Genomic DNA, 25,035 nt, shown 5'->3' on the forward strand with positions numbered 1-25,035 from the left:
ATTGTATTTTTCATGGATGTCTATATGTCAGCATGGCGTTTAGAGAAAACACTCTCTCGATATAAAACCTGTAAACAAGCAAATGTCTTCAGTCTTTTTCTAATTTTACTGTCTTGAGCATTAACATTACACGTGCTAACTGAGGCTTATCGACCATAAGATGTAGCTCTTAATTTTTTGCAATTTCTCTGAGCACAATATTACATTGGTATGAATTTGCTGGGATGTCAACTCCTATGAAGACTGACAGCTGTCTTAAATGTTTTTGCGAGTTATCATTCTCAGTGTAGAATGATGGATTTCAATTAGTTTTTAAATGGCTTTATAAACCTTCCCAAATAGATTGGCAACAGAAATGGCTTCTCTAAGACAATTGCTTGTCTTTCCTCTGCATTATGTTCTAAACTAGCAAACTACCAAAGCTTCTGCTTTTATCATTGTAGTCACACCAGGTGATGGACAAATAAGAAGTGCGCTTATTACTTTCTTTATTTTCTAGTACACAGTACAAGTAAAAAAAAAAAAAGATAGTTTTAAGCTTTCTCACACAATCTGACTACCACTGATGTAACAAAATATCTGATAGTCTTTCTGACTGAGTGTTCCTTCAGTGTCATTCACCTCCGTCCAATAACATGGGGGGCTGCAAAGCCTTATCTTACTTTGTGTTTAGGAAATTGGTTTGCGATGAAAACACGCTCAGTTCCTGAGTGAATGTGGCATCAACAAATGGCTGTCTGTCCAGTGTACTGAGCCGTGAAGTAATTTCTCTGTCAATCATCAATAAAAACAATCCCACGTCTAACACAACTGGGACTTGCCATCTGTTGAATGCAAACAGTTTTTGTTAAATCTGCATTATGGACAGGGTTGAATATGCAATTTTCAAAATGCAAGGAAAAGTGACAGAAAGCAGAGCATTTTTAATGATAAGGACAAAATAGTGATACCTATAAGTTAAAATTATTTCACTGTAAATCATGGAGCTTTTCAATTGAACTGTACCAATTTTTTGATTGTGGTCTAATGTGTGATTTCTTTCTTAGATGTGGGTTCAGTGGAGGGTCTGGCTTACCACCGAGCTTGGGACACCTTATACTGGACCAGTTCCACTACATCTACCATCTCCAGACAAACGGTGGACCAGAAGAAAGTTGGTGCCTATCCCAGGCAGGCTGTGGTCACTCTTTCAGAGGAAGACCACCCACACGTACTGGCCCTGGATGAATGTCAGAGGTTGTAACTCATCTGTCTGAGAATACATTTCTTACATTGGTTTCCAAATTACTCAACCCCACAATGCCGTCTAGATATATGGAGAGTTTGTGCACTGAGTTCTGAAATAGTTTAACTGCATATTTACAATACATATAATATATTTAAAAATTACCTGACCTAAAGGTAAGTTACATCAAGGTAAGATAAAAAATCTATACCTGTCTTAAATGCCCAAACAATAATAGAAAGCATTATTTCTCTTCTAAAAAATTATTTTAGCATTCTCTCAGCTTTTACAATGCTTGTGCTTCTCTATAAATCTACACATGAACTGGGTTTTGATATTATGCCAAGTTGTGCCCTGAGTAAACCTCTCATATCCACCAATTGTGTGCTGCCCGCAAAAGAGGAGTAAAAGCAATTGAGACATTAAGTTTGTACTGCCTCTGCTGTTAACCTTCTATTTACTAAAAATATAATACTGATACACTCCCCTTTTATTATGAATCTGATTAAGAGTCGCAAATATTGAAAATGTCCTCCAGTTATGTTTGTATTTATAAGTCATCATTACACTGTTTTAAAACCTGAATTACATTCAAAATTATTTTATTCATCTTTTTAAATTTTTGATCTGTTCATCTGTTTTTGGTCGAGATAAATCCATTCAATTGGACCATTTTAATGAGTCTTTATTATTTTCATTTGGCTTTCTTTAAACTAACATATTTAAAATGAAATGGTAAAAGTGATTACTAGATTCTAATTAGTTCTGTCACCTTCGGGTTGGTTCCGTCCAAAGCCTGCCATGCACCAACATGGCAATGCACCAATCATAAAATAGATTGCTGCATCTTTATAACTGTGAATCAGACTAAACATAGTAAAATATTTGGCATGGTATCCTGCTATTCAGGTGGCGGTTGCAGGCAGCACAGACCTCATCAGGCTGCAGCAGCAAAAGCGTGGCATGCATTCTGTATCAGTTGCAGAGAAGCTTCCTCACCAGCAACAGAAAGACCACCCGTGACCATCCTTAAGGCTAAACCTATAAGCATAAGCATATACTGTACCCAAGACTGACAAGAAAAAAAACAGTTCTGACAAGCAAGAATGTAACAATATATGCAGATCAATAAACAGGATGCTACAAAATATTAGGGTCACAAAAACAAGACAAAATAGTAAAAACAAACAAAGTTTTTTTTATTTATTGACTGTCAATATAACAGGGCAATAACTCAAGAAAGACAACCTCTCAAACCTCAAAATAAGGGTCTCAAACACACAGGGCAATAAAAACAAAAATCTGCCCCCTAACAGATGTTTTTTTCCTTTTTGCAGTTTTTAAATGATTATTTGATTTAATAAGGGAAAACGTAATCTCCAGACCATCCTGGCCGTATGTGAAAACTAATTGCCCCTGAAACCCAATGACTGCTTGTGTAGGATGCTTGGTCCACTCATTTTTGCAGAATCATTTTATTTTTGCGACAGTGGAGGATTTTTGGTCATGAAAGGCATGTTTAAGGTCATGCCAGAGAAGGCTTATTGGATCGATTTAAATCTAGATTTAAATCAGCAGAACAGATGCGTATCGGTGTATGAATGTGTGAGCGTTAGTGAGTGCGATTGGGTGAATGTGGCGCTAGTGTAAAGCGCTTTGAGCGGTCTGTATGACTGGAAAAGCGCTATATAAGTTCAGTCCATTTACCATTTACCATTTACCATTAATGTTTCCATCAATGATGGTAAGCCGTCCAGGTCCCAAGACAGCAAAGCAGCCCCAGACTATCACTTCACCACCACCATGTTTGACTGCCGATATGGTGTCCTTTTTTTAATAATATTTTTCTGAAATGCTGTGTTAGCTTTAGACCAAATGGAACTTGACTCATACCTTTTTGTCTTGTCAGTCCAACATTTATTGTCTTTTGCTTTCTCAAAAGACACTTATTGGAAGATGTGAAATTGACCTTTGTGTGTCTTTTGATCAGCAGTTTTCACCTTGAAATTCAGGTCAAACAGTGTTTCACTTTAACCTGTGCAGCCGTTTTTGTAGTTTGATAGCAGAGAAACAATTATCTAGTGCCGCTGAAATAATACAAAAACTGCAAAAACAATGCAAAACTGTTAATGTAATAATACTATTTGAAACACGCAGTACGGTTCTGTCCTCACAGATCTAAAAGCAGCACACAGCACTGAGATAAGCAGAAGGCACGTTGCTACTGCTATCAGAACAATGGCCATGACATCATATTCACACTCAATAAATGTCTAAAGTAAAGTTTGCCGTCATTTTAGTGTTATTTGTAGCTTACTCCTTTGCTGTGTCTGTCGTTTCCATAGATAGAAGGAACTGACCACTAAATCAGATAAAGTAAGTCAGCAAATCCTTCTTGATACTGGCGAAAGTTGGCATGAAAAGGCCCTCGTCTTTGAAGTGGGAGATACAGGAATTTCCCCACTTACGTGGGAACGTGTCCATGAAAAATACAATTTAACCAGGCACTTCGAAGAGGTTCTGATGCTGGGGGACAATGTAATGAATTGTGTGGGTTAATACACCCAACCACCGAACTGAACTTGTCCTCTTGCAGTGCTGGCATGCTTGAGCTTGGACTACAAAGTCGCAGTGAGAAATAAATATGGCAAATACACGAAATTGATCAGCTGGAGCCCATGACCTTGTTTAGCTGTTCCTCAGCAAATACTGTGATGTAACAGTTCAAAAAACGTAATTTATGATAGAGAAAACTGAACGGACTGAAAAAGATGACCCAAACTGAATATAAAGATATCCCCGCAACACATGGAGAGAGTAAAATCAGCTTGTCAGCACTCCTACAGATTACAGTACACAACAAAATGTATTTAAGGGATAAAGTGGATTTTGCATGATATATCCGTTTTAACAAATGAAATCATTTGAAAATTGACTTTTGTTTTTATTCAGATTTATCTTTGTCAGGAGAAATTTGTAAGGGTGCAAACGCTTTTTCACAGTTTTGTGGAAATAGCTAACAATTATTTTACAGGATGAAGTCTAGTTATTGTGAGACAGACCTCACTAAGATAAGCAATATAGTGTTAAGGGCTATATTTATATTTAAACCCACAGATGATGGTGCTGATCCATGTGGTACATGGATGTAAATATTAAATACTTCATGTTGTTAAGTCAGATGTTTTTTGTTTGTTTGTTTGTTTGTTTTTTAGTGTATCTTCCCTATCTTCTCTGTCCTAGTTTTATAAGTATATTGAGAAATACTCAATATACTCAGCAGTCAGAAAAGAGCGAGTGTCCTCTAGGTCTCGCTAAACTAACTAAATTAATTTATTGACCCCAGACTCTCCTTGGTTGGCAGTTTGGCAGCATATCCATCCTACTCCAGAATCACAGTCTGATAATTAGAATTTAAGCTCAAGTGATTAATTAGTAGACTCTGGATGTGACTTCTGACCTGAATTTTTATCTGTGTAGTATAGTGGACTTGCATGACTTTATTACATTTTGAAGTGGAAGCCCAGTATTAAGATAAGGTTTTCTTAAAATGTCAAAATAGATTGTGTTTGTTTTTACTGAACCAAGTTCTCACCCTAGCCATGAATTTAAAATGTTGTCCATTTATATTGCGAGTTTTATTAAACTGATAATGCGATTGTTTTATTTATTCACAGTATTGCTCTTATTCGTTTCCCAGGTTCAAACGCATGGATTTGCATACATGACTTTTATCAGTCAAGCTGGGCTACTAAACCATGTTATTTATTTGTGGTGGAGCTAAATCTTTATCATCTTTAAGGAAATAAAATAAACTCAATGAGATCTTTTCAGCTGTAGGAGGATTGTGATAACTGACTAAAATAACTCCCTGAACAATCAACAATTTAAATTCATAATCACAGTTTCTACTATTGATTTTCATATGAGGTTATAGGTAAAGCTTAGCACGCCCTGTGATAGCCTTTATGTTTTTCTAAAATATTTTGACATAAGGATATTTTATTGAAATGTTCGAGCACTATAACCAAACAATAAAGACTTAAATAAGCCAATTATTTTTTTTGTGTAATGTGTTTTGAATTACCTATTGAGAAATAAAGTTGGATGCCCATATTTTTGTTCCTACTTAAAGTGTCTAATATTACACACAGGCATACCACATTAGGTGCACAAGAACGTCTTTACCCAACATTTTGACGTATTTCTACCCTGTTTAAACCTTTAGACATTTAGTTTGGTGGCTTTTAGAAAGCTTATGAGTCTGATAAGGTATTTATGGAGGCTTCAAATGAATTTGAAATTAGCCATTTCACTGTATAAAAAAATATTTGTTAGTGGTGGACATTTAAACTGATAACATCCCCAGATTTGTTTGTACAAGCAAGTTCAGGCCACAAGCAGACCACAAGCTGCTAAAACAAGTCTCCAAAAACCTAAAAATGTTACCATAGCACTGACAGTGGGCTCTTTCTATTCTTGATATGGAAGTGCATGCCAATACTATCAGAAAGAGGCTAAAGACTTTAACTTAATGGGAGATATGTAAGGAGGAAACCTTTGCTTTCTATGAAATGTTTATGAAGTGGGAATATATGTTCTACACTGTGTATTTTGTAAAGCTGACCTTTACTGTCCATTTTGCATGCTTAGTCTGATGTTCTGGACCAACTGGAACGAGCAGAGGCCCAGCATCATGAGATCCACCTTAGCTGGAAAGAACATTAGGATCATAATCAGCTCTGACATCCTGACGCCTAATGGACTGACAATTGACCACAAAGCAGAAAAGCTCTACTTCTCAGACGGAAGCTTTGGCAAGATTGAGAGTTGTGACTACGATGGCTCCAGTCGATATGTGAGTTGGCAAACAAAGAAAACAATTAATTGTGGCTGTTGTGTTAAAAGAATGGTACATTGTAATTAGAATTTCCCATTTCTGTGTTATATCCGCTGAAAGTTCCATGATTTAAGAAACATTTCTTTCTAAAGAAATTATGATATTTTGGTGGTTTGGCAATTATTCCATGAGGCTAACAATATGTGTTTACCCTCCATAAAACCAGTCCTTAATTTTCTAATCCTTTTCATCTTTGTTCTTCCTGATCTTTGAATTAGTTTACCTATGAGGACAGCCTTTGCTGCATCCCACAGTGTGTAGGAAGATACAGCCACATTGTTGTTATAATACATTTAATACGTTTACTTTTTAAATTAAGTTTTTAAAGTATTATTTGAACTCAGGAGATAAGTTGAGATGGTGGGTATTTAGTCTCCATAATGTATTTTGGGGTTGATTGTCTAGGTCGAGATTCAAATACAATCAGGTCTGGTGAGTGAGTCCTTTTTCCTTCAGTTTCATTTTAATCATGTTGTAGGTTTTCCTTTTGAGTATGATCTTTGTCGAAAAGTCCTGTTCAAAGAGAACTATCCAACGCTTGTAGTTAACCTCCTTCTTTTCCATGTCAAACATAGAACTAACTCCCTAGTTGTGTATAATAGGAAGCATATTGTGATGGATCTTGGATTAGAGCCTTGGAGAGGTTTCCTACGCAATGTTTGGCGACAACATTGAATTCTTAGAGTAATATAGAGAAGAAAGAGTTCCTTATTAAATTCTTAATAAAGGCAGTTTTGCCAAATGAAAGCATGTAATAAGATGTTGACAAATATGTGAGGGATCCACCCACTTTGGTGAGATACTGTATTTATGTACTTTTACTGTCAACTACACTTGGAGAAATGAGCATGTTAAATTGTCTTTTTGCTTTGAAATGAAACTTCTGTTCAGTTACATTCCAGAAACAAGATTTTTCTCACAGCAGATGGGATTTCAAATACCTCTTGAAGTTGTACTATTTCTTCTCTGAGGGCACAGATGGTTTCCTTAATCACAAAAGTCCATTCTTGGTAAAGTAAATAAAACCCAGCAAGGGGGAGCTCAGGTTTTGTCCATAAAAGTTTCATGCATAATGTATGACATCCCAACAGCTGTGTCCTGGGGATGCAGAGGATTTCAGTACAGGATGACCTTTTCATGCTGTAGATTCTAGTTTTTGCTTGACATGTCTCACGCTGCTTAGTACTTTGGCCCATCTCAATTAGTTACCCATATGTGTGATGAGCTGGGTCGCCAGGCCCAGAAAGTCTTCACCTTTGAGACCCCACGTGCACCTGCCGCAGCCTCGTCCTGCTAATGAAAGCTTTGCAGTGAGACTGCTCTGGGTGCAGTATATCCTTTCCAATTAAAATGTGTAAATTAAACTTGGAGATAGATGGAGATAGCTAGCTGCTAACTCCATCCTTAAACCAAACTATAGTGAGACAGAACATCCCCTCTAGACAAGGCAGTGTGTCACTTAAAAGGATATTGTTTAATTCCATGTGACAATGATGTATTCAAATTACCAAAAGGAATGCCAGTAGCCACAGGATTTCAATTTGGTGTTAAAACAGAGTAAGGGCAAAGAACAAGCATGATAAAAGACTCTTTGTAATGAGCCATATCAGTGTACCCTTTAGTAGCAGTATTGTCTTTCGGGGCACAGCTTTTCCTCACTGCAGTACCAATATATGCTGACAAGGAGCTTGGGGGAGTAGAGCAGTTGCATGGTTCTCACCTCCGTGCCACATTTAGAGTGAAAACCCATCATTAATGATGACAGCATACGGGTCAGCAAGTGAAGCTAGGAAACCTTCCATTTTCACCAATAGTACAAGGACTAAAACGTGTTTTAGTTATTTAGAGTAAAGTGTCTTGTGCATTGCTTTTGTGTGTATTAATGTTATTTGCTGTATTTTATATTTCCATTATAAAATACAGCAAATGAAAATATCAACCACATTTTTTCCGTAAATATATGTCTTATGGGGCTTTTGACAGCCCAAGTAAGTCACATATACAAAGAAGCCATGGCAAATAAAAAGTTATGTGTAATAAAGTGGAATGAAGGGCATAGGTCTTGAACATAAAGGAGATGATAAGATGTGGTTTATTCCTAATTTATGACCTATAAAATGTTTCTTAATACCAAGTTTCTGTTGGCATCTTCAAGCCATAACCAGCAGCATACACTGAAGAAAATTGCGGCCGAGGGCAAAGCGGCCAGGATGAGAGACTGCTTATCTAAGTCTGAGGTCTTGGTTCTCAATTGTGAAGGGTGGATTGCTTCCTTGAGATGAATATACGGATGGGGACTTTGTCTGATTATTGCAGAGATTGTTCTGGTCTGTCAGGGTGAAGAAAGGGCTAAGTAAATAATCTAACCTCTCAATTTTCCAGTCTGTCTACATTCTGACCCACACGTATGGTCATGAGATGTGGATCGTGACCCAAAGACTGAGATCCAATATTCAAACGGCTGAGATGAGCCTCCTACACAGGGAGCCCAGGTTCCAGTGTGGAGATAGGTGAAGGAGGGGGTAGGGGTGGGGGGAAGACTTGAGATACTGCTCCTCCATGCATAAAGAGGAGTCAGTTGAGGTGCCTCTAGCGTCAGATCAGGATGCCTCATTAGTTCCTCTTTTTGGCAGGTATTCCAGTGAAGTCCCACTGGGAGGTGATACCCTGGCAGCTTTTGAAAATGATGAAGGTATTAAAAATCGTTTCTGGAATGAGAACACTTTGGGGTCCCCCAGAATGAGCTGGAGAGTATCGATGAGGACAGGGATGTCTTTCAAATGGAAATACCAACGTATTGCGCAAGAACCATCTCATGATGGGTACCAACAAAATGCTCTCTCAGACCTTAACAGTCTTACTGTTACAAAAGATACTAATGCCATTGGTTCTTTAATTATAAATATTCCAGTGAGCACCACTTGGGGGTTACACTGGTCACACATCACCATTAACCAGCCACAATCAGGTTTCTGACAATGCATCAAAAGAATAATCAGAAGAGATGTCCAGGTATCAAGGACCACTAAGGTGGTTCTTAGATCTTTACAAAGACCTGGAGATGGCTGGTACACCTTTTCAAAGAAAAAAGATGGTAATCCATTCAGTCACTATAACCTCTAAATACTCTTTTTGTTCCACTGCATGTTGCATCACCCCCAAAAGACAATAGCAACAGTAACGTTTTTTAGGTGGGAAAATCATGATGTGGGGCTGTTTTGTAGCACATAATACTGGAGTAATTAGAGAAGGGATGAATGAAGTACTGTTACTGGACATCATTGTGAAGTTAGTGGAGATAAATCAAGAGAGAAAGACAATAAAGCTGAAGCCCCAGTCAATCCCAGAATTTGAAGCCAATTGAGAGTTTATGGAAAGAATTGGGTGCAAATAAGAAGACCCCACCTCTCAAGATTACTTATGTTATTACTGACATCTGTAAAGTTCATGACAATAGCCTGATTAGAAATACTTTTACTGAGAACATTGATGTGTTCAGTATTTACTTTCCATGCTGTATCATAAACTGCCAGTAATTTAAATAATAATATCTGGATTCTTTTGAACAGACAGATTGGTTACTAATTTACTCAAAACATGGGTTCAGCACACAACTCATGTGTTGCTGCCTGTAAACCAAACATTTCCCAAATCTAATTTCCTATCAATATGTTCTTCCCTACCCCATCTGTCGCTCATTTCTCTGTTCTTCACTGTATCTCACTCGCGTTGTGGCCAGTTGCTTCCACACGCTGGGGCTCCTTTAATCAACACCTGTCCTATTAATCCCAGTATCGCACAGGGCTAATGTGTTGTCGCTTACAAGCCTGTCCCACTAATGGCTGAGGCTACCAAGCTGTTGGAGTCCACGATCCTCTATGCAAGGAGGGGGGAAAGTCCCAGAAGGAGGCAACTGATGGATTCTTCCCTCGCTGCCAATGGCACTGTCATTTACTCCTCCAACATCTGGGTTAAGCAGTAAAGCTGGCAGCAAGGGTTGATTTGTTGATTAATGAGTAGATACAATATTTTCTCCTGTTTTTCTATGGGTTACATACAGAATGAGGTCTGTATCTTGCAAAGTTTTCATTGCATAAGATATTAACACATTTTTCTTTTTCGTTTTGTGAAAAAAGGGAATATTTGATAATTCACCCCACCATCTAACAGCAGCATCCTGCACTAATTTCTTTTCAGGTCATACTGAAATCAGGAACTGGAAATTTCTATGGGCTGGCCATCTATGCAGATTTCATCTACTGGTCTGACTGGACCCGTCGAGCTGTCCTACGATCAAACAAGTACACTGGCGGTGACACCAAGGTGCTACGAGCAGATATACCCCATCAGCCAATGGGAATAATAGCCGTGGCAAAGGATACCAATAACTGTGAGTATATCAACCCATCAACTGCGTTTCATCACATTAACACCAACTTTAATGTATTTTAGCCTCTGGCTTCGGACGTTTGCTGGAGAATATTTGGAAACATTATGCAGTGAATTCCAAAGTGACATCAAGTTATAAAAACATTTGTCAAGTTTTGAACATCTCATAGGGCACTGTTCAACCCATCATGTCAAAACAGAAAGAGTTTGATACAACTGTAAACTTGTCAGGGTTTCAGAGAAGCAACCAGGATCTCTTGCTAACTCTGGAGGAGTTGCTGAGATCCACAGCTCAGGTGGCAGAATTTATTGACAGCAAAACTATTAGTTGCACTCTCCATAAAACTGGGCCTTGTGGAGGAAAAAGGCAAATATTAAAAGAACGCCATAAGAAATCCCATTAGAAGGGGACTTTCAGGGTGTTTAACATGTTGAAGTAGATGCTTTGAGCAGGCGAAACTAAATTGCAACATTTTGTCTCCATGCAAAACACTGTGTGTGTAAACTAACAGTTCACATTACCCTGAATACACTACGTTCACCAAGACACATTGTTGTTGTAGCATCATGCCTTGGGGAAGTTGATTGAGGTTGACTCAAAGACAGATGGAGCTAAATAGTGAATAATTCTGGGAGCAACTGTGTCAGAGGTTTGCAAAAGACTTTAGCTCCAGGGCATAAGTTTACCTTCCAGCAGGACAATGGCCCTGCACATACAGATAGAGCTAAAATGTGATGGTTTAAATGAAAGCATTTTAACGTGTTCAGTTGGCCCAGTCAAAGTCCAGATCTATATCCGATTAAAAATCAGCGGCAGTACTTGAAAATCGGTTGTCTGAGATGCTCTCCATCCACTCTGACTGAGCTACTGCCAGTAGGTTGTACAGTATCGACTCAGAGGTCTGAATAAAAATGCTTGCCACACTTATAAAATCTGTATTACAAAATATTTTAAAAACCATGAATTCCACTTCACACACTTACGGTGTTTTGTTGGTCTACAACATAAAATCCCAATAAAATACATCAAAGTTCTTTGTTGTAACTTGTCAAAATGCAACTACATTTATATATTCTGAACAATATGTTGAACTGAATCTATGAATATTTGTGTTCTTTCTAAGAATAAACAAATAATAGTGATCTGTGAATAAATTTACACATATTGTATATCATGTAGATGTGAGCACTCTTGAAACAAATATAATAGTACTGCTTAAAAAAGGCATAGGTAACATCACTTAATGGCAATTTGCATGTCTTTATCTCTCTTTTTTGGAATTATGATGATGTTTACTTTGCTTATAAGTTGTGATTTCTTAATTTCAACATTAGATGAATAAGTGATTTAAATTATTCAAACCCACATCTGTATTAGTCACCAACAATAGCTGTTAGTTATCACCCAAGTAGAGTTTACTTTAAAGTATATATTAATTTGATGCAAAGTACGCCAAGTTGATAAATGAAAGTGGTCGTATTTAGAATGGCGAGAAACTTAAACCTCAGTGGTAATTAATAAAAGGAGTAACTTATGTTGTAGAGGGAGTCTCTTAAGTGTCGTAGAAAGTTTGAATTCCAAGTAGGACATAGAAAGTGAGCTTAAGCACATCCCACTGGCTTATGATCGCATGGCGAGAGCAGCTCATTTCCTTGTTTATCTTGTTATGGGAAAAAATTGCATCCTGTGACCTGAATGAGCGCAGCTGGAAGTTTGCAAGTTCATGTGCAATGAGCAGAAATGTCACATTAGTTTACATTGTTAATCCCTAATCTTGTTTTTATTGTTCCTAAATATAAAAACTGTACATAAAATTACATTACCTGAGCTGCAAAACCAATTGATGTCTAAGTTATTTATTTATTTATTTTTTAATACTCGTAGCTGTAGAACAGCAATAAATGGACCTCAAGTGTCTCTAAAAACTCCCTGATATAGAAATAATGTTTAGCTTCAATGTTCCTTTTAAATGTTTTCTTCAGGGTTATACAGGCATACTTTGTTTTAACAGTTTTAAAGGAAGCACAAAATTAGGTTTGCGCTATATCTTCAGATTCAAAAATCCTCAGCTAATAGATTTTGCAGTTTTATGGGGGTGGGGGTGTGGGGGGTCTTTGAATGGTTATAATGACATTATTACTTCATATAATAAAGATAATTAAATACATTTTGAAGTTCACTCAGGAACATTATAATAAAAACATGAGAATGTTTGACATTAAGTATTTAAGCTAGTAAATTGCTAAAAAGAAACACTAAAGATAGTGTCTGGCTCACATATTAATACCCCTTGATCATTTTATAATCTCTCAAAACAACCATTGGGTTGGGTTTTTCACTGGGATTTTTTGTGAGGGACCAAGGCAAAGCAGTGCATGATTAAAAAGTGGGAGGAAAATGATACAGTTTTCATTTGTTTTCAAAATGAAAATGTGATAACTGTCTTGTGCATTTATATTTAACCACTTGATTTAATAGTCTGTAGAACCAGCATTCTGAACATCTACAGCTGAAAGCCTTTTCAGGCATTCCTCAACCAGCTTCACACATCTGAAGACCACAATCCTTTGTTTCAAAATAACACAAACTCAGTCAGATTGGATGGAGAGCATGTGGCTAGATGCAATTTTATCTTGCCAAAGATCCTCAGTTGCATTCAGGTCTAAATCATTGTTTCAATATATGCTTTGGTCTAAACCATTTCATTGTAGCTCATGCTGGGCTTTTAGGCTCCTTGTCGTGCAGGAAGGTGAATCTCAGGGTCTGTCTTTTGCAGCCTTTAACAGGTTTACTTCCAGGTTGGCCAACATTTAGCTCCATCCATCTTTCTATCCTGAGAATAGCATCCCTACAGCATAATGGTGTCAGTTATCATTTTCACAAGGGGCATGGCACAGTCATTGTGTTAGCATCCTGCCACATATAGCGTTCTGCGGGTAGGCCAAAAAGTTACATTTTCTCGGCTGCTTCTCAGATTATTGCTCTCCTTGTCCCGCCTTCTAGTTTGGGTAGACAACCATGTCTTGGTAGATTTGCAGTTGAGCCATACTCTTTTCATTTACAGATAATGGATTGAACAGTCTCGCAGAAAATATTTTGTAACCTATATGGCCTTGTATTTACCTAACTACACAGCCAGCTACAAACAGATCTGTTCTTTTCAATCAGCTTCCTAATGATGCAAAAAGAAAAAAATAAAGATCACTTATAATTCTTCCCAAAAATGTCTGTACTGTGTTTTCTCAGAATGCCCTAAATGCATTAAAGTGACCTGAATTTCATTTTCTTTCTTTCTGAAATCCTAATTAGATGTGTTTGAATGTTTTTGAAGGTGAGCTCTCCCCATGTCGACACATGAACGGAGGCTGTGGTGACCTCTGTCTTCTGACAGCTCATGGAAGGGTCAACTGCTCTTGCCGTGGAGAGCGTGTGCTGCTGGATGACAACAGATGTGTGTGTAAGTCACCAGAAGTTTCAAATTGATTCATTCTAAAATAAATAATAACCTATTCAACATTATCAGGTAATAAAAGAAATACAAAGATATTGCAAAGGTGTCTTTCGCTTTTGTTCTCTAAAAGTTTATTTTTATGTATGTTAATTTCATCTTTTTATTTTGTTCTCGGAAATCATTATTTATTTAACAAACTCCCAAGCAACCAGATGTTCGCTTTAATATTTTAAAAAATATTTTTTTTTTCACTTTTTAATTGAGATGTCAACTATTTGTACATAAACCAGGATAATGTGTAAGTTATATGCAGAAAAACTAAATTTCAAAGGAGTGAAATTATTTCTACACTTCCCAATTGCCAAGCACTGCAAGTGACGCTGTGCTTTCTAATTGGCATCACTCGTTAAATTTGAAAATCATTATGCTGATGGGCCATATAGTGGGAGGAGCTGTTCAAACAAGGGAAGCCTGGCCAGACAGAGCATGGTGTTTGAGCCAGAGCTGGATGCTAGCTTAAATGTCATGGCAGTGGGTGGTAGGCTTTTTTTTTTTTTTATCACATCCTGACTCAATGCATTGTTAAAATATGTTTTTTGTAGTTTCTAATGCTTGAAGCTGCAGATAGAGGGCTATTGGTGATTTTTGTACTGTTGGAATTAAGGTGTTTATATAATGAGTAAATTCAAACAAAGTTTTGTGGAGGTTCACTTAAAGATTTGTGAATTTTGAAACAAACTGGAATAGAATTGGACTTTCATAGGCAGAGTCACAGTTCTAGTCAGCAGTGTACATGCAGTCATCATGGGCATCAATGCCATATTAGTTTTTGGCTTTTAATGATCCATTTTAAGACTTCTATTTCCAGTGTGGAATGATTGTACAACATACAACTTCAATTATAGTTAAATAAATAAAAAAAATAGGTGCACAAGTTTGAATTTTTTTTTCCCAATTCACACAGTCAAAAACATAAATGCATCCCAAACAAATCTTTCTGTCCACTGTGACTAGAAGTGTATTGGGAAGAGACAATAGAAGGCACAAAAATTGTTAAAACACCATAAATTTAAATGTGTGCAATTAAGTCTGTCTTTTTCAATATCATCCCAATTCTATGTTATATAATTATTTCACCCTAAAAAGGAACATCTTCAAGTGATGATTGTAAGTCGGCTGCACGGTGGTTTGGTGGGGTAGCACTGTTGCCTTGCAGCAAAAAGGCCCTGGGTTCGACTCCCTGCCGGGGGTCTTCTTGCATGGAGTTTGCATGTTCTCCCTGTGCATGCGTAGGTTCTCTCCGGGTACACTGGCTTGCTCCAACAGTCTAAAGTGTTAGGTTAATTGGTCCCTCTAAAGTGCCCTTAGGCGTGTGAATGAGTCTGTGCTTGGTTGTTTTAGTGTTGCCCTGGTATGGCCTGCGACCTGTCCAGGGTGTACACCGCCTCCCGCCCATAGACTGCTTGAGATAAGCACCAGCTTCCTCGCGACCCACTATGGAAGAAGAAGTATAGGAAATGGATAACTGATTAAACGCCTTAAAATTGTATTGGGATTCATACCGTTGATAAGCATATGCAAATTTCGAACTGTATGTTTAAGAGATGGTATCAAAATGTTAAAAGATGGCATTGTAGGTGCATTAATACATTTGTAACAATGTAACCTCCAAATGTACTGAAATTTACTATCATAATAGTTCTCTCCCTTTATTCTCTGCAGCAGAAAATTCATCATGTAACATTTACACTGAATTTGAGTGTGGAAATGGAGAGTGCATCGACTATCAGCTTACCTGTGATGGAGTGGCCCACTGCAAAGATAAGTCGGATGAGAAGATGCAGTACTGTGGTAAGAGAAACCTAACAAATCTAGGTAAATGGAGAATAAAGTTTCAGATAACTAGCAACAGCATGTTAGCTTAGTTAGGATTTCTGCAGATTTAATTGCTAAAGACACCTCATGATACCTCGAGTTTGAAAATAATTTTAAAGCATTTCAATTGTTTTTCAGACAACAGGACCTGCCGGAGGGGTTTCAGGCCCTGCTACAACCAAAGATGTGTTGCCAGTGGTCGTTTTTGTGATGGGATAGATGACTGTGGGGATAATTCTGATGAAGCCTTCTGTAGCAGTGAGTTTGCAGCTGTTTGATCTTGCGCTCTATCCTGCCTTTGAGAGCAAAATCTAGTCACACCAATGCCTAAGTTAATACAGCTCACGAGACCACATGCTGTGCTAAGCCCTCGCTGTTTAATGAGCCCAAAGATCACAAGGAGTGCACAAATTAAGAGACGCCCAACCACTGCCCCTGGAAGGTGCTTGAACAATATTTGGTGCTATTTCAGTTTTGCTGTTAGGGCTGTATCTTTGAGGATCCTTTAGAGTTTTATTTCCCTTTATGGTTATTTTCTTGCAGTAATTGATGAGAAAGTGAGAATGGTAAAGCTTAGAGATTTTGGCCATGCCGACTAAACCCACCAGGAGATACCAGTAGGTTGATAATTAATGAGGATCTTCCAATTGAGCAATCTGGGATATTAGTTGGGAGTTATTACAGTATGCTGTGCCCATTACCAGACCCTTGTATTTTTAATAGTACATCAAGAACCAATTTTTTCCTGACCAACAAAATATTTACAGTGCATGGAAAGTTTTCACAGCGCAGCAAATTTTCCACATTTAGTTATGTTACAGCCTTGATCCAAATGGTATCAATTTATCAAATTAATATCTTTCCTCAAAATTCTACACACAATACCTCATTATAACAATGTAAAAGACATCCATTTAAGATTGTTGCAAATTTGTTACAAATAGAAAACTAAGAAATCACATTTACAGAAGTATTCACAGCCTTTGCCATGAAGCTCACAATTGAGCAGAGGTGCATACTGTTTCCACTAATCATCCTTGATATGTTTCTACAGCTTATATGGAGTCCACTTTTGGAAACTTTAGCAAATTGGACATGATTAGAAAAGACACACCCCAGTCTATATAAGGTCCCACAGTTGACATTGTATGTCAGAGCGCAAACACCAAGCATAAAGTCAAAGTAATTGACTGTAGACCTCCAAGACAGGATTGTCTTGATGCACATATCTAGGGAAGGATACAGAAACATTGTCCCAATGAGCACAGTGCCATCCATCATTCCTAAGTGAAAGAAGTTTGGAACCACCAGGACTCTTTGTAGAGCTGGCCGGCCGTCTAAACTGAGCGATCTGAGGAGAAGGGCCTTAGTCAGGGAAGTGACCAAGAACCTCATGGTCACTTTGTCAGAGCTCCTATGTGGAGAGAGGAGATCCTTCCATAAGTACACCCTTTTCTGCACCAATCTAACAATAAGACTGCATGGTAGACTAGAAAGCCCCTCCTGAATTAAAGGCACATGGCACCTCGTCTGGAGTTTGCCAAAAGTAACTGAAGGACTCTCGGACAGTAAGAAACAAAATTCACTGGTCTGATGAGACAAAGATTGAACTCTTTAGTATGAATGCCAGGTGTCATGTTTGGAGGAAACCAGGCACCGCTCATCACCACGTCAAGACCATCCCTACAGTGAAGCATGGTGGTGGCAGCATCATGCTATGGGGATGTTTTTCAGCAGCAGGAATTAGCAGACTAGTCAGGACAGTGGGAAAGATGAATGCAGCAATGTACAGGGACATCCTGGATGAAAACCTGCTGCAGAGTGCTCTTGACCTCAGACTGGGTGATGGTTCATAGGGAGATGAGATCCGAACCGCATATTCAGAAAGACATGAGGCTGTAATTGCTGGTGGATCAACAAAGTACTAAGCAAAGTCTGTAAATACTTATGTAAATATTGTGTCACTAAGTTATGTACAGAAACAAAATTGATCCTTTATATGCTGTTCCAATCAGAACTATATATGCACTTGGCCTTTTCTGGATTGACTTGAACCATTTTTTTCTTTCTGGTAATGAAATAATCAAGCCCTCTAGTTTTTAAAACAAGAAATGTTTGAAAAATGTTGTGAGCTCAATGAGTGGTACCAGATTTTAATGCCCAAAAAATATTTTTACAGACAAACTAACAACACACTAAATAATAAAAACCCTACATTAAACTTTGTTTGTGTTAAAAGCCAATTTTATTCATATAACTCACACTTTTAACTAATCTCAAGTATATTTATGGAATTAGAAAGATATAAACTGTTAAACTGCATTGTAAAACCGATTTTAGTCATATTTGTTTTTAAAGTACAATTCCTCATCAATATAAACCAATTTTACACTAAGACCAACATGCAGTTGCAGCATCCTGAATCAAAATTATTTCTAAACTGGAGTAAAACTTAAAAAAGCTTCGTATTTGCAGCAACATGGTGGATTTCAAGGAATCAAGTGTGAGAAGCATATGTCTTGGTGCACAGATTTCTAACATCTATCCATCATGGTCAATTCACTTTATTATAGAGAACATTCATGGCTATCAAATCAACTGTCACACCCAGGACACAGGGGGACAACTTTATATCATGAACTCATATCTTTTCATGCTGATTTACAGTGAGCAAAACATCCAGGAGAAACAAGAAAAAACGGTTTTAGCTTGTCAAAGGGCTAACTGCACTTGACTCAGTCCAAGACCTTCAGGTAATCATTGCATTTGGTAAATTTGTAAAGTGCTTGCTTAGCACCAGTTCTTTCTGTTTCCACTGCCTTAAGCTCTGGATGTGGCACCAGTAAGCGGGTTTTATGTTGCCTTCCAGTAGGGCCTCAGGCCAATAAAAAAAAAATCAACTTCATCAAGAGCTGGAGACACACTCATGGAGACCAACAACCAATTAAATTGATATCACCTTCATTTTTGAGACTCCTTTTACACAATATCAGTCTTCAAGTAACGCTAGGTGCAGTTGAAAAGTCTTGTGAATGCTAATCTTTGAGTATCAACCAAAGATCAGTTAGTTGTGTTTGTTTCTTAACAGAGGGTTAATGCATTAAAATTATGATATTAGGGCGTCTGTGTTCAGGGATACTAAGATAGGTTATGTGATTGTTGTAGTTAAACAATGCTCCTGCACTCCAATGCCCCAAAATCCAGGATAAAGCAGATAGAGGATCAAACATCTTTTGCATGAGACATTTATTCATTGTAACCTAATGGCCTGGCTCAGACCTGGCTTTGGTGTTGTGGAAAACCAATCTGTTAATTTAATAAAACCAGTTAAGAACTAGTTGTAGGATCAGCCCTGGTTAAGCTGCCTGTTTAATTTTGGCAAGGTGGATTAGAGAAAATCCTCATAAAATTAAAACTTGTTTTTAAAAAATATTGTGATTCTCCCCTGAAAGGCAAGGATTAAAATAAAGGATCGGAAATGCAAAATTATGGTGGCATTCATGCTCATGACAAGTACATGCAAACATCTGAGTAGACGTTTACTGTGTTGTTGTGAAGCTCTATAAGGGGTTTGACATTTACTGCAAAAGCTGCCAAGCTGAACAAACACTCAAGTTATAAAAAGTATCATTCTTGTAAGCAAGTTGTGACTTTCTACAGGTTTGAAATAATTATTTTGAACTAAACCTCTTAACGTCCTCCTTTTGTTTCTGAAATCTGTATTTGCTCCAACAGATACTACATGTGGCTCATCTGAAATATCTTGCAAGGATGGGAGCTGTGTACCCATTTCAGCTTGGTGTAACCAGGTCATTGACTGTGCCGATGCCTCAGACGAAAAAAACTGCAGTAAGCCCTTTTTTATTTTTAAACACAAAATTAATACATACACACAGCAGCCTATTTAACAAATATATCCAGTCACTTCAATTTTGGAAGGTGCCAAACTTGGTGCTTCACTCTTCACAATCACCTCCCACCTTAGTGGCATTGTGACAAGGCAGTCATTGTGGTGATGTGTTTTGTATTCAGACCACACCGATTGCTCTCACTTTTACAAGCTGGGGGTGAAAGAAAAGGATTTCATCAGCTGCAACTCCACCTCGCTGTGCATCCATCCGTCATGGATCTGCGATGGTGCAAATGACTGCGGAGACTATGCAGATGAGACCATCTGCCAGGGTGAGCTACACAAATATTCACATTTTTCCCTGTGAAATCAGAGGCAGGTCAGGAAGGCCGGCTTCAGTTTGAAAACACTCCATCTCATTTTCGGAGATGATTATGGCAGTGGAACAAGGGATTTAGAGAGAGCTTAGGAGATGATAATGACCTCAATCATTGATATTGCTCATTGGATTGACTTGATTTTGTTGTATGCCCCAGTTTCCCATGGGCAGAAGTGTGAGGAGGGTCACTTTGCTTGCCCGAGTGGGAATTGCATTTCAAGTGTTTGGCTATGTGATGGCCAAAAAGACTGTGAAGATGGTGCAGATGAATTCCAGTGTGGTAAGTCAAGATGTTTTAAATCTCCTCTGTGCTAAAGTTAGATACAATATATAGTTTAGCCCCAACTTATTAATTATTTTAAATAGGAAACTTTAGACACAAAACAGCTGCAAGACTTTTGGTGTGTGTCTCTACCAGTTTGCATACCTTCAGATTTAATTTTTCTCCTCTTTAAATGTTTCTCCTACTCCTCTTTGCAATGTAGCTCAAGCTCAGTTTATGTCTACAATTGCTCTATATTTAGCTCCATCTGTCCTCCCATCAACTCTGATTAGCGTTCCTGTCCCTGCTTAAGAATAGCATCTCCACAGAATTATGCTGCACCACCATTTTATTATTTTATTTTGTACATCATTTTGATGCAGCTTTTCTCTTTGCACCTTGGGTCAGTAGACTTTATGCAGTGTGCTAATTCATATTATATGTCAGTACAAAGACAATAAAGGTTAATCATCATTTATTTTTTATCTTATGTTTCACAGTGAGAATGTTGTGTTTAGACTTGTGTTAGTTTTCAGTGTCAATTTAGTTTGATTTTGGTCTCATCAGCATCCCCTACAAGGCTCGTTGCAATTACACAGAGGTAGACTCTGCATTTGACATTTTTTTGGGATGGATATGAAGGTATCAGAGTAAAGGGGGCTTTTAATAAATGTATTGGACAGTTTTCAAAGATTTATTTGGTAAAAGAAATTGATATATGAGCAATTACATAATATTTCAAGAAATAATATTGTAGTTATCTTTATAGTGTTTTTAAATGTAAAAATGTTTCAGTATTTACTGTACAGTATAGCAAAAAGAACTGTACTATATCATTGTGTCCTAAAATTAAAATTAATCAATATTTTATACCTTTAAATTTCATCATTTAAACGCATTTGTAAAGCAGTGTTATGATGGTTTTACCACTGAAAGAAACCACCTGAACTCTAAGTGAGCTGTCATTTTTATCTTTGCTTTTCTGTGTTGTGGCATCTGATCCAGCAGTGTGTGCTTGTTAGTTTATATAATTTGTCAAAGAAAATTATGCATATGAAGACAGTGAATTTTCATTTTTACACTTCCTGCATAACAGTTAATTAACCACCTTTGATCTATGAAGCAGTTTTACTGAACATGTAAATATAGGTTCAGTGGAGAGGTGAAGGGATTAGGTTTTACAGTGCCACTCCTCTACACCACGGGTAAATCTAATATTATTTCATTCATGCTAATGTATGTAGAACCTGCTATGACAAAGTCAGGATCTTTCCAGTTAAACAGTGAAAACATAATTAATTAATTTAATAATTTTTGCCAAAAAAACCCCAATAAACATGTGCACACATACTCACTCACATTGCAGTATGTGTCGCATCAAAGCACAACGAGCTTAGTGCTTTGATGTAGGTGGTCAGAGTTGCTGTTAAACTTTTACCACCGTCACATGCATACAAGGTAATTAGATTTAATTTATTAACCCACATGCACACATTTGGAAAAATACACCTACACTTACTTGAGCTAAAGTAAAATATGTAAAATATGAGAAATTATACACTTAGCAGTGAGTCATGTTGTTGGTCTGAATATTATTGCTTTCTTTGTAAAGTTTAATCTGTAAATTCAGGCAAAAAAAAAAATATATATATATATATATATATATATATATATATATAATGCCAGTGGATGTATCAAAGCAGCATTAAGCTTCTGGAGTAGCTCTGACCTTAAGTGTATTGAAAATTTTTGGAATAGCCCAGACATGCCAGAAAAAAATTGCTTTACCACTTCTGTTAAAAATAGTGGTTAAATATGCAAATATGAATTATCCCAAAGTGCGTTGATGGTGATAAAAAAAAAAAAAAAAAAAACGTTGGCCACGTGCAGAAGAAATTTATTCATACTACATCCAATTCTTGTTTTCACCATTCAGTGAATTGGTTTCTGATCATCATTCCACCATAGAAAAGAAAAGAAAAAACATTTAAATAAATCAGTAAAGCCAAAACCTGACATTAACATGACTTGATTTGCACCTTAAGATACCAATGCATAGAAGCAAAGCCTCACAGCAAAGCTACTCTGACAAGAGACTTCAGTCTGGGTTTTGTATGAATAATTTTTCTATTAAACTAGTTGCATGCCCACAGTTCCAGTCTGATAGCATAAAAAAGGCAAAGAAAAAGCACCACAGAAATCATTCATTTTTGAGATAGTTTGAGAGGGTAGATCTGAATTCCCTCTATTTGTACATATAACATTTTAATAAAATTTTTATATTTAATGTTTTTTAAACTCTGATTTATTTTGAATATTGCCTATGCTTGATGATATAAAACGACATAATACATAAGCAGAAATTTCCAGTTTTATCAAGAAATGTCACTGTGGCCTGTTTCCGCTTTCATAAAGACTGTTGTGGATTATGCCCTAAATCTCCAAGATGTTCTATTCATTTCACAACAAACTGACATTACCATTCCCCTGGGTTAATTATCATATAAAAAGACAGAGTGACTGATAACATGAATGCAAAAGCATTGTGGTTTGAGGAAAATGTCTTTGCATTTCAGAGATTTCAAATTCCACATCTGATTGGACGAAACAGTAATTTCTCCCTTCACAATGAATAATGCACTTTTCTACTCTGCAAACCACTATTGAAAATGAGACATGAAAGAGTTCCTTTGATGCATTTAGTGTGCTGTAGATCTGCTATTTTGTTGTACACTTCAAGCAGCTGTTCACATTTGAAGTGCAAATTTGGATTCATGCACAGGAAGTCTGGATAATCGCAGTTTCCAGATTTAGCCATTTTATGTTTATCTCTCCCGTATCTGACATCCTGGTGTCGGGGCACATAAAGATAGAGTGCTGTATAAAGTCTGACAGGAGGGAAACTAACACAGTGGGAGTTATGCCCTCCACTGCTATACCCCCCACCATTAGTTGGATCCATAATTCCCCGTTCTGTGGTCTGACCTGCAGCACACATCCCCTTTTCCTTCTCTCAACATCTTATCAAAGCTTTGGCAGACTTAGCCCAGCCTGACATCTGAGAGAATGAGACCACAGAGCAACTCCCTCGGGAAAGTAGGAGGCCCAGTGACACAAATTCAGCACAGTTCATGAATACAGTATACCCAGGTTTCACACAATGGCCATTATACAGCAATCAGCAGAGTGTTCTCTTAGACGACATTCAGCTCCTTCCTGTCAAAATTCAATGAGAGCATTCAACTAAACCAACAAGATGTGGTTGAGTTATTTATTTGCAGTGCTTTGCAAAAGTATTGAACCTCTTAAACGTTTTCACATTCTGTCAAAACCTAATGGTATTGTATTGGAATTTTCTGTGATAAACCTACAGAAGTTGAAAGAAATTGTGAAGTAGAAGAAAAATTATACATTTGGTTTGACAAAATGTAAATAAAAATATTTGCTTTCAGCCTCCCTTATTAATGACTTTATATTGTAAATTTTTTTGGTAATTACAGCTGCAAGTCTCCATCAGCTTTGTACACCTGGAGACTAAAATGTATTCCCATTTCTCTTAGCAAAATGTATCCAGCACTGTGTGTGCACGTCAGCTTTCAAGAGAAGAAGAGCACCCCCACAGCATGATTGCCACTATCATGTTTCACACTGGGGATGGGGTTGTTTAGGGTGATGTGTTAGTTTTAGTTGAAGGCCAAAAGTTGAACCTGGTCTCATCTGACTAGAACACCTCCCTTCACTTTTTTACTCTTTTTCCCTACATGGCTTATTGCAAACTGAAAATGAGACTTTATGGCCACTCTTCCATAAAAAAGAGATATTGTTTCATAACCTAACCTTGCTTTGAACTTCTTCTGAATACAGATGCATGCAACGCTTTCAGATTTTTAACAAACAATTTTTAGAAATCATGTTTTTTCCACTTCACGGTCATCAGAATCAGAATCGGCTTTATTGCCAAGTTCGTAAATACAAACGGAATTTGACTCCGGTACACTTTGCTCTCTGTAGTTTTTATATCTAATGGGTTTTTTTTATTTACTGCTTTGTGTAATTGGATGGCATAAAATAACAATAAAATTGGGTTCAGTGAAATAAAATATATTGAAGATTGTGTTGGTAATGTTATAAAATTAGCAAAAGTGCAAGGCACTCCATTTCCTTTTTTTTCAACTGTTCCATTTCTCAGCACAATAAATGCCAACATTTGTCAAAATGTGTTTTTCATCCTTGGACAACAGTGAAATAAAACTGTAATTTGCTATGCTTTATATGATGGCTGTTATTGAGCGGAAAATCTTTAGCGACAAACATGAAAACAAAGCAGCAAATGAGAGCCAGCCTACTTGTGTTTTCATCAGAAATTCTCTCCCTTTCAGCTGGTTATTGTGTGGCCATTTTTGTTTCCTCCTCACTTTGCTTGATTTATGGCACTGAATTTCCTTCCACCACCCTCCGCAGACTCATCCTGCCTGTGGAACCAGTTCGCCTGCTCAAAGAACAAGTGCATTGCCAAACAGTGGCTGTGTGATGGGGAGAATGACTGCGAGGACGGGCTCGACGAGAGCGTGCAGATCTGCGGTTAGTGCCTTTTCGGATGTCATGAGTGCCCTGCTATTAACATAAAAGGTCACATCCACGACGTTGCTTGTTGCAGCTCCATGCATTCCTGAGGCAGAACTGGAAATGATACGGTCTTAATG

The 25,035-nt window shown here is 37.5% G+C and overlaps 1 protein-coding gene across 1 annotated transcript in view; it reads left to right on the forward strand.

Annotated features, from left to right (window-relative positions):
- Positions 1-25,035, forward strand: part of lrp1bb (low density lipoprotein receptor-related protein 1Bb) — a 471,544-nt gene that overhangs the window by 351,201 nt on the left and 95,308 nt on the right. Inside the window, exons 42-51 of the mRNA XM_047370155.1 lie at positions 1,047-1,236; positions 5,879-6,083; positions 10,323-10,515; positions 13,847-13,972; positions 15,689-15,817; positions 15,980-16,099; positions 19,577-19,690; positions 19,874-20,023; positions 20,228-20,350; positions 24,794-24,913. Of these exons, the coding sequence (XP_047226111.1) occupies positions 1,047-1,236; positions 5,879-6,083; positions 10,323-10,515; positions 13,847-13,972; positions 15,689-15,817; positions 15,980-16,099; positions 19,577-19,690; positions 19,874-20,023; positions 20,228-20,350; positions 24,794-24,913 (1,470 nt within the window). The remainder of the gene's footprint in view (positions 1-1,046; positions 1,237-5,878; positions 6,084-10,322; positions 10,516-13,846; positions 13,973-15,688; positions 15,818-15,979; positions 16,100-19,576; positions 19,691-19,873; positions 20,024-20,227; positions 20,351-24,793; positions 24,914-25,035) is intronic.

Source organism: Girardinichthys multiradiatus, chromosome 7 (genome assembly GCF_021462225.1).
Source record: "Girardinichthys multiradiatus isolate DD_20200921_A chromosome 7, DD_fGirMul_XY1, whole genome shotgun sequence".
Taxonomy (NCBI): Eukaryota; Metazoa; Chordata; class Actinopteri; order Cyprinodontiformes; family Goodeidae; genus Girardinichthys; species Girardinichthys multiradiatus.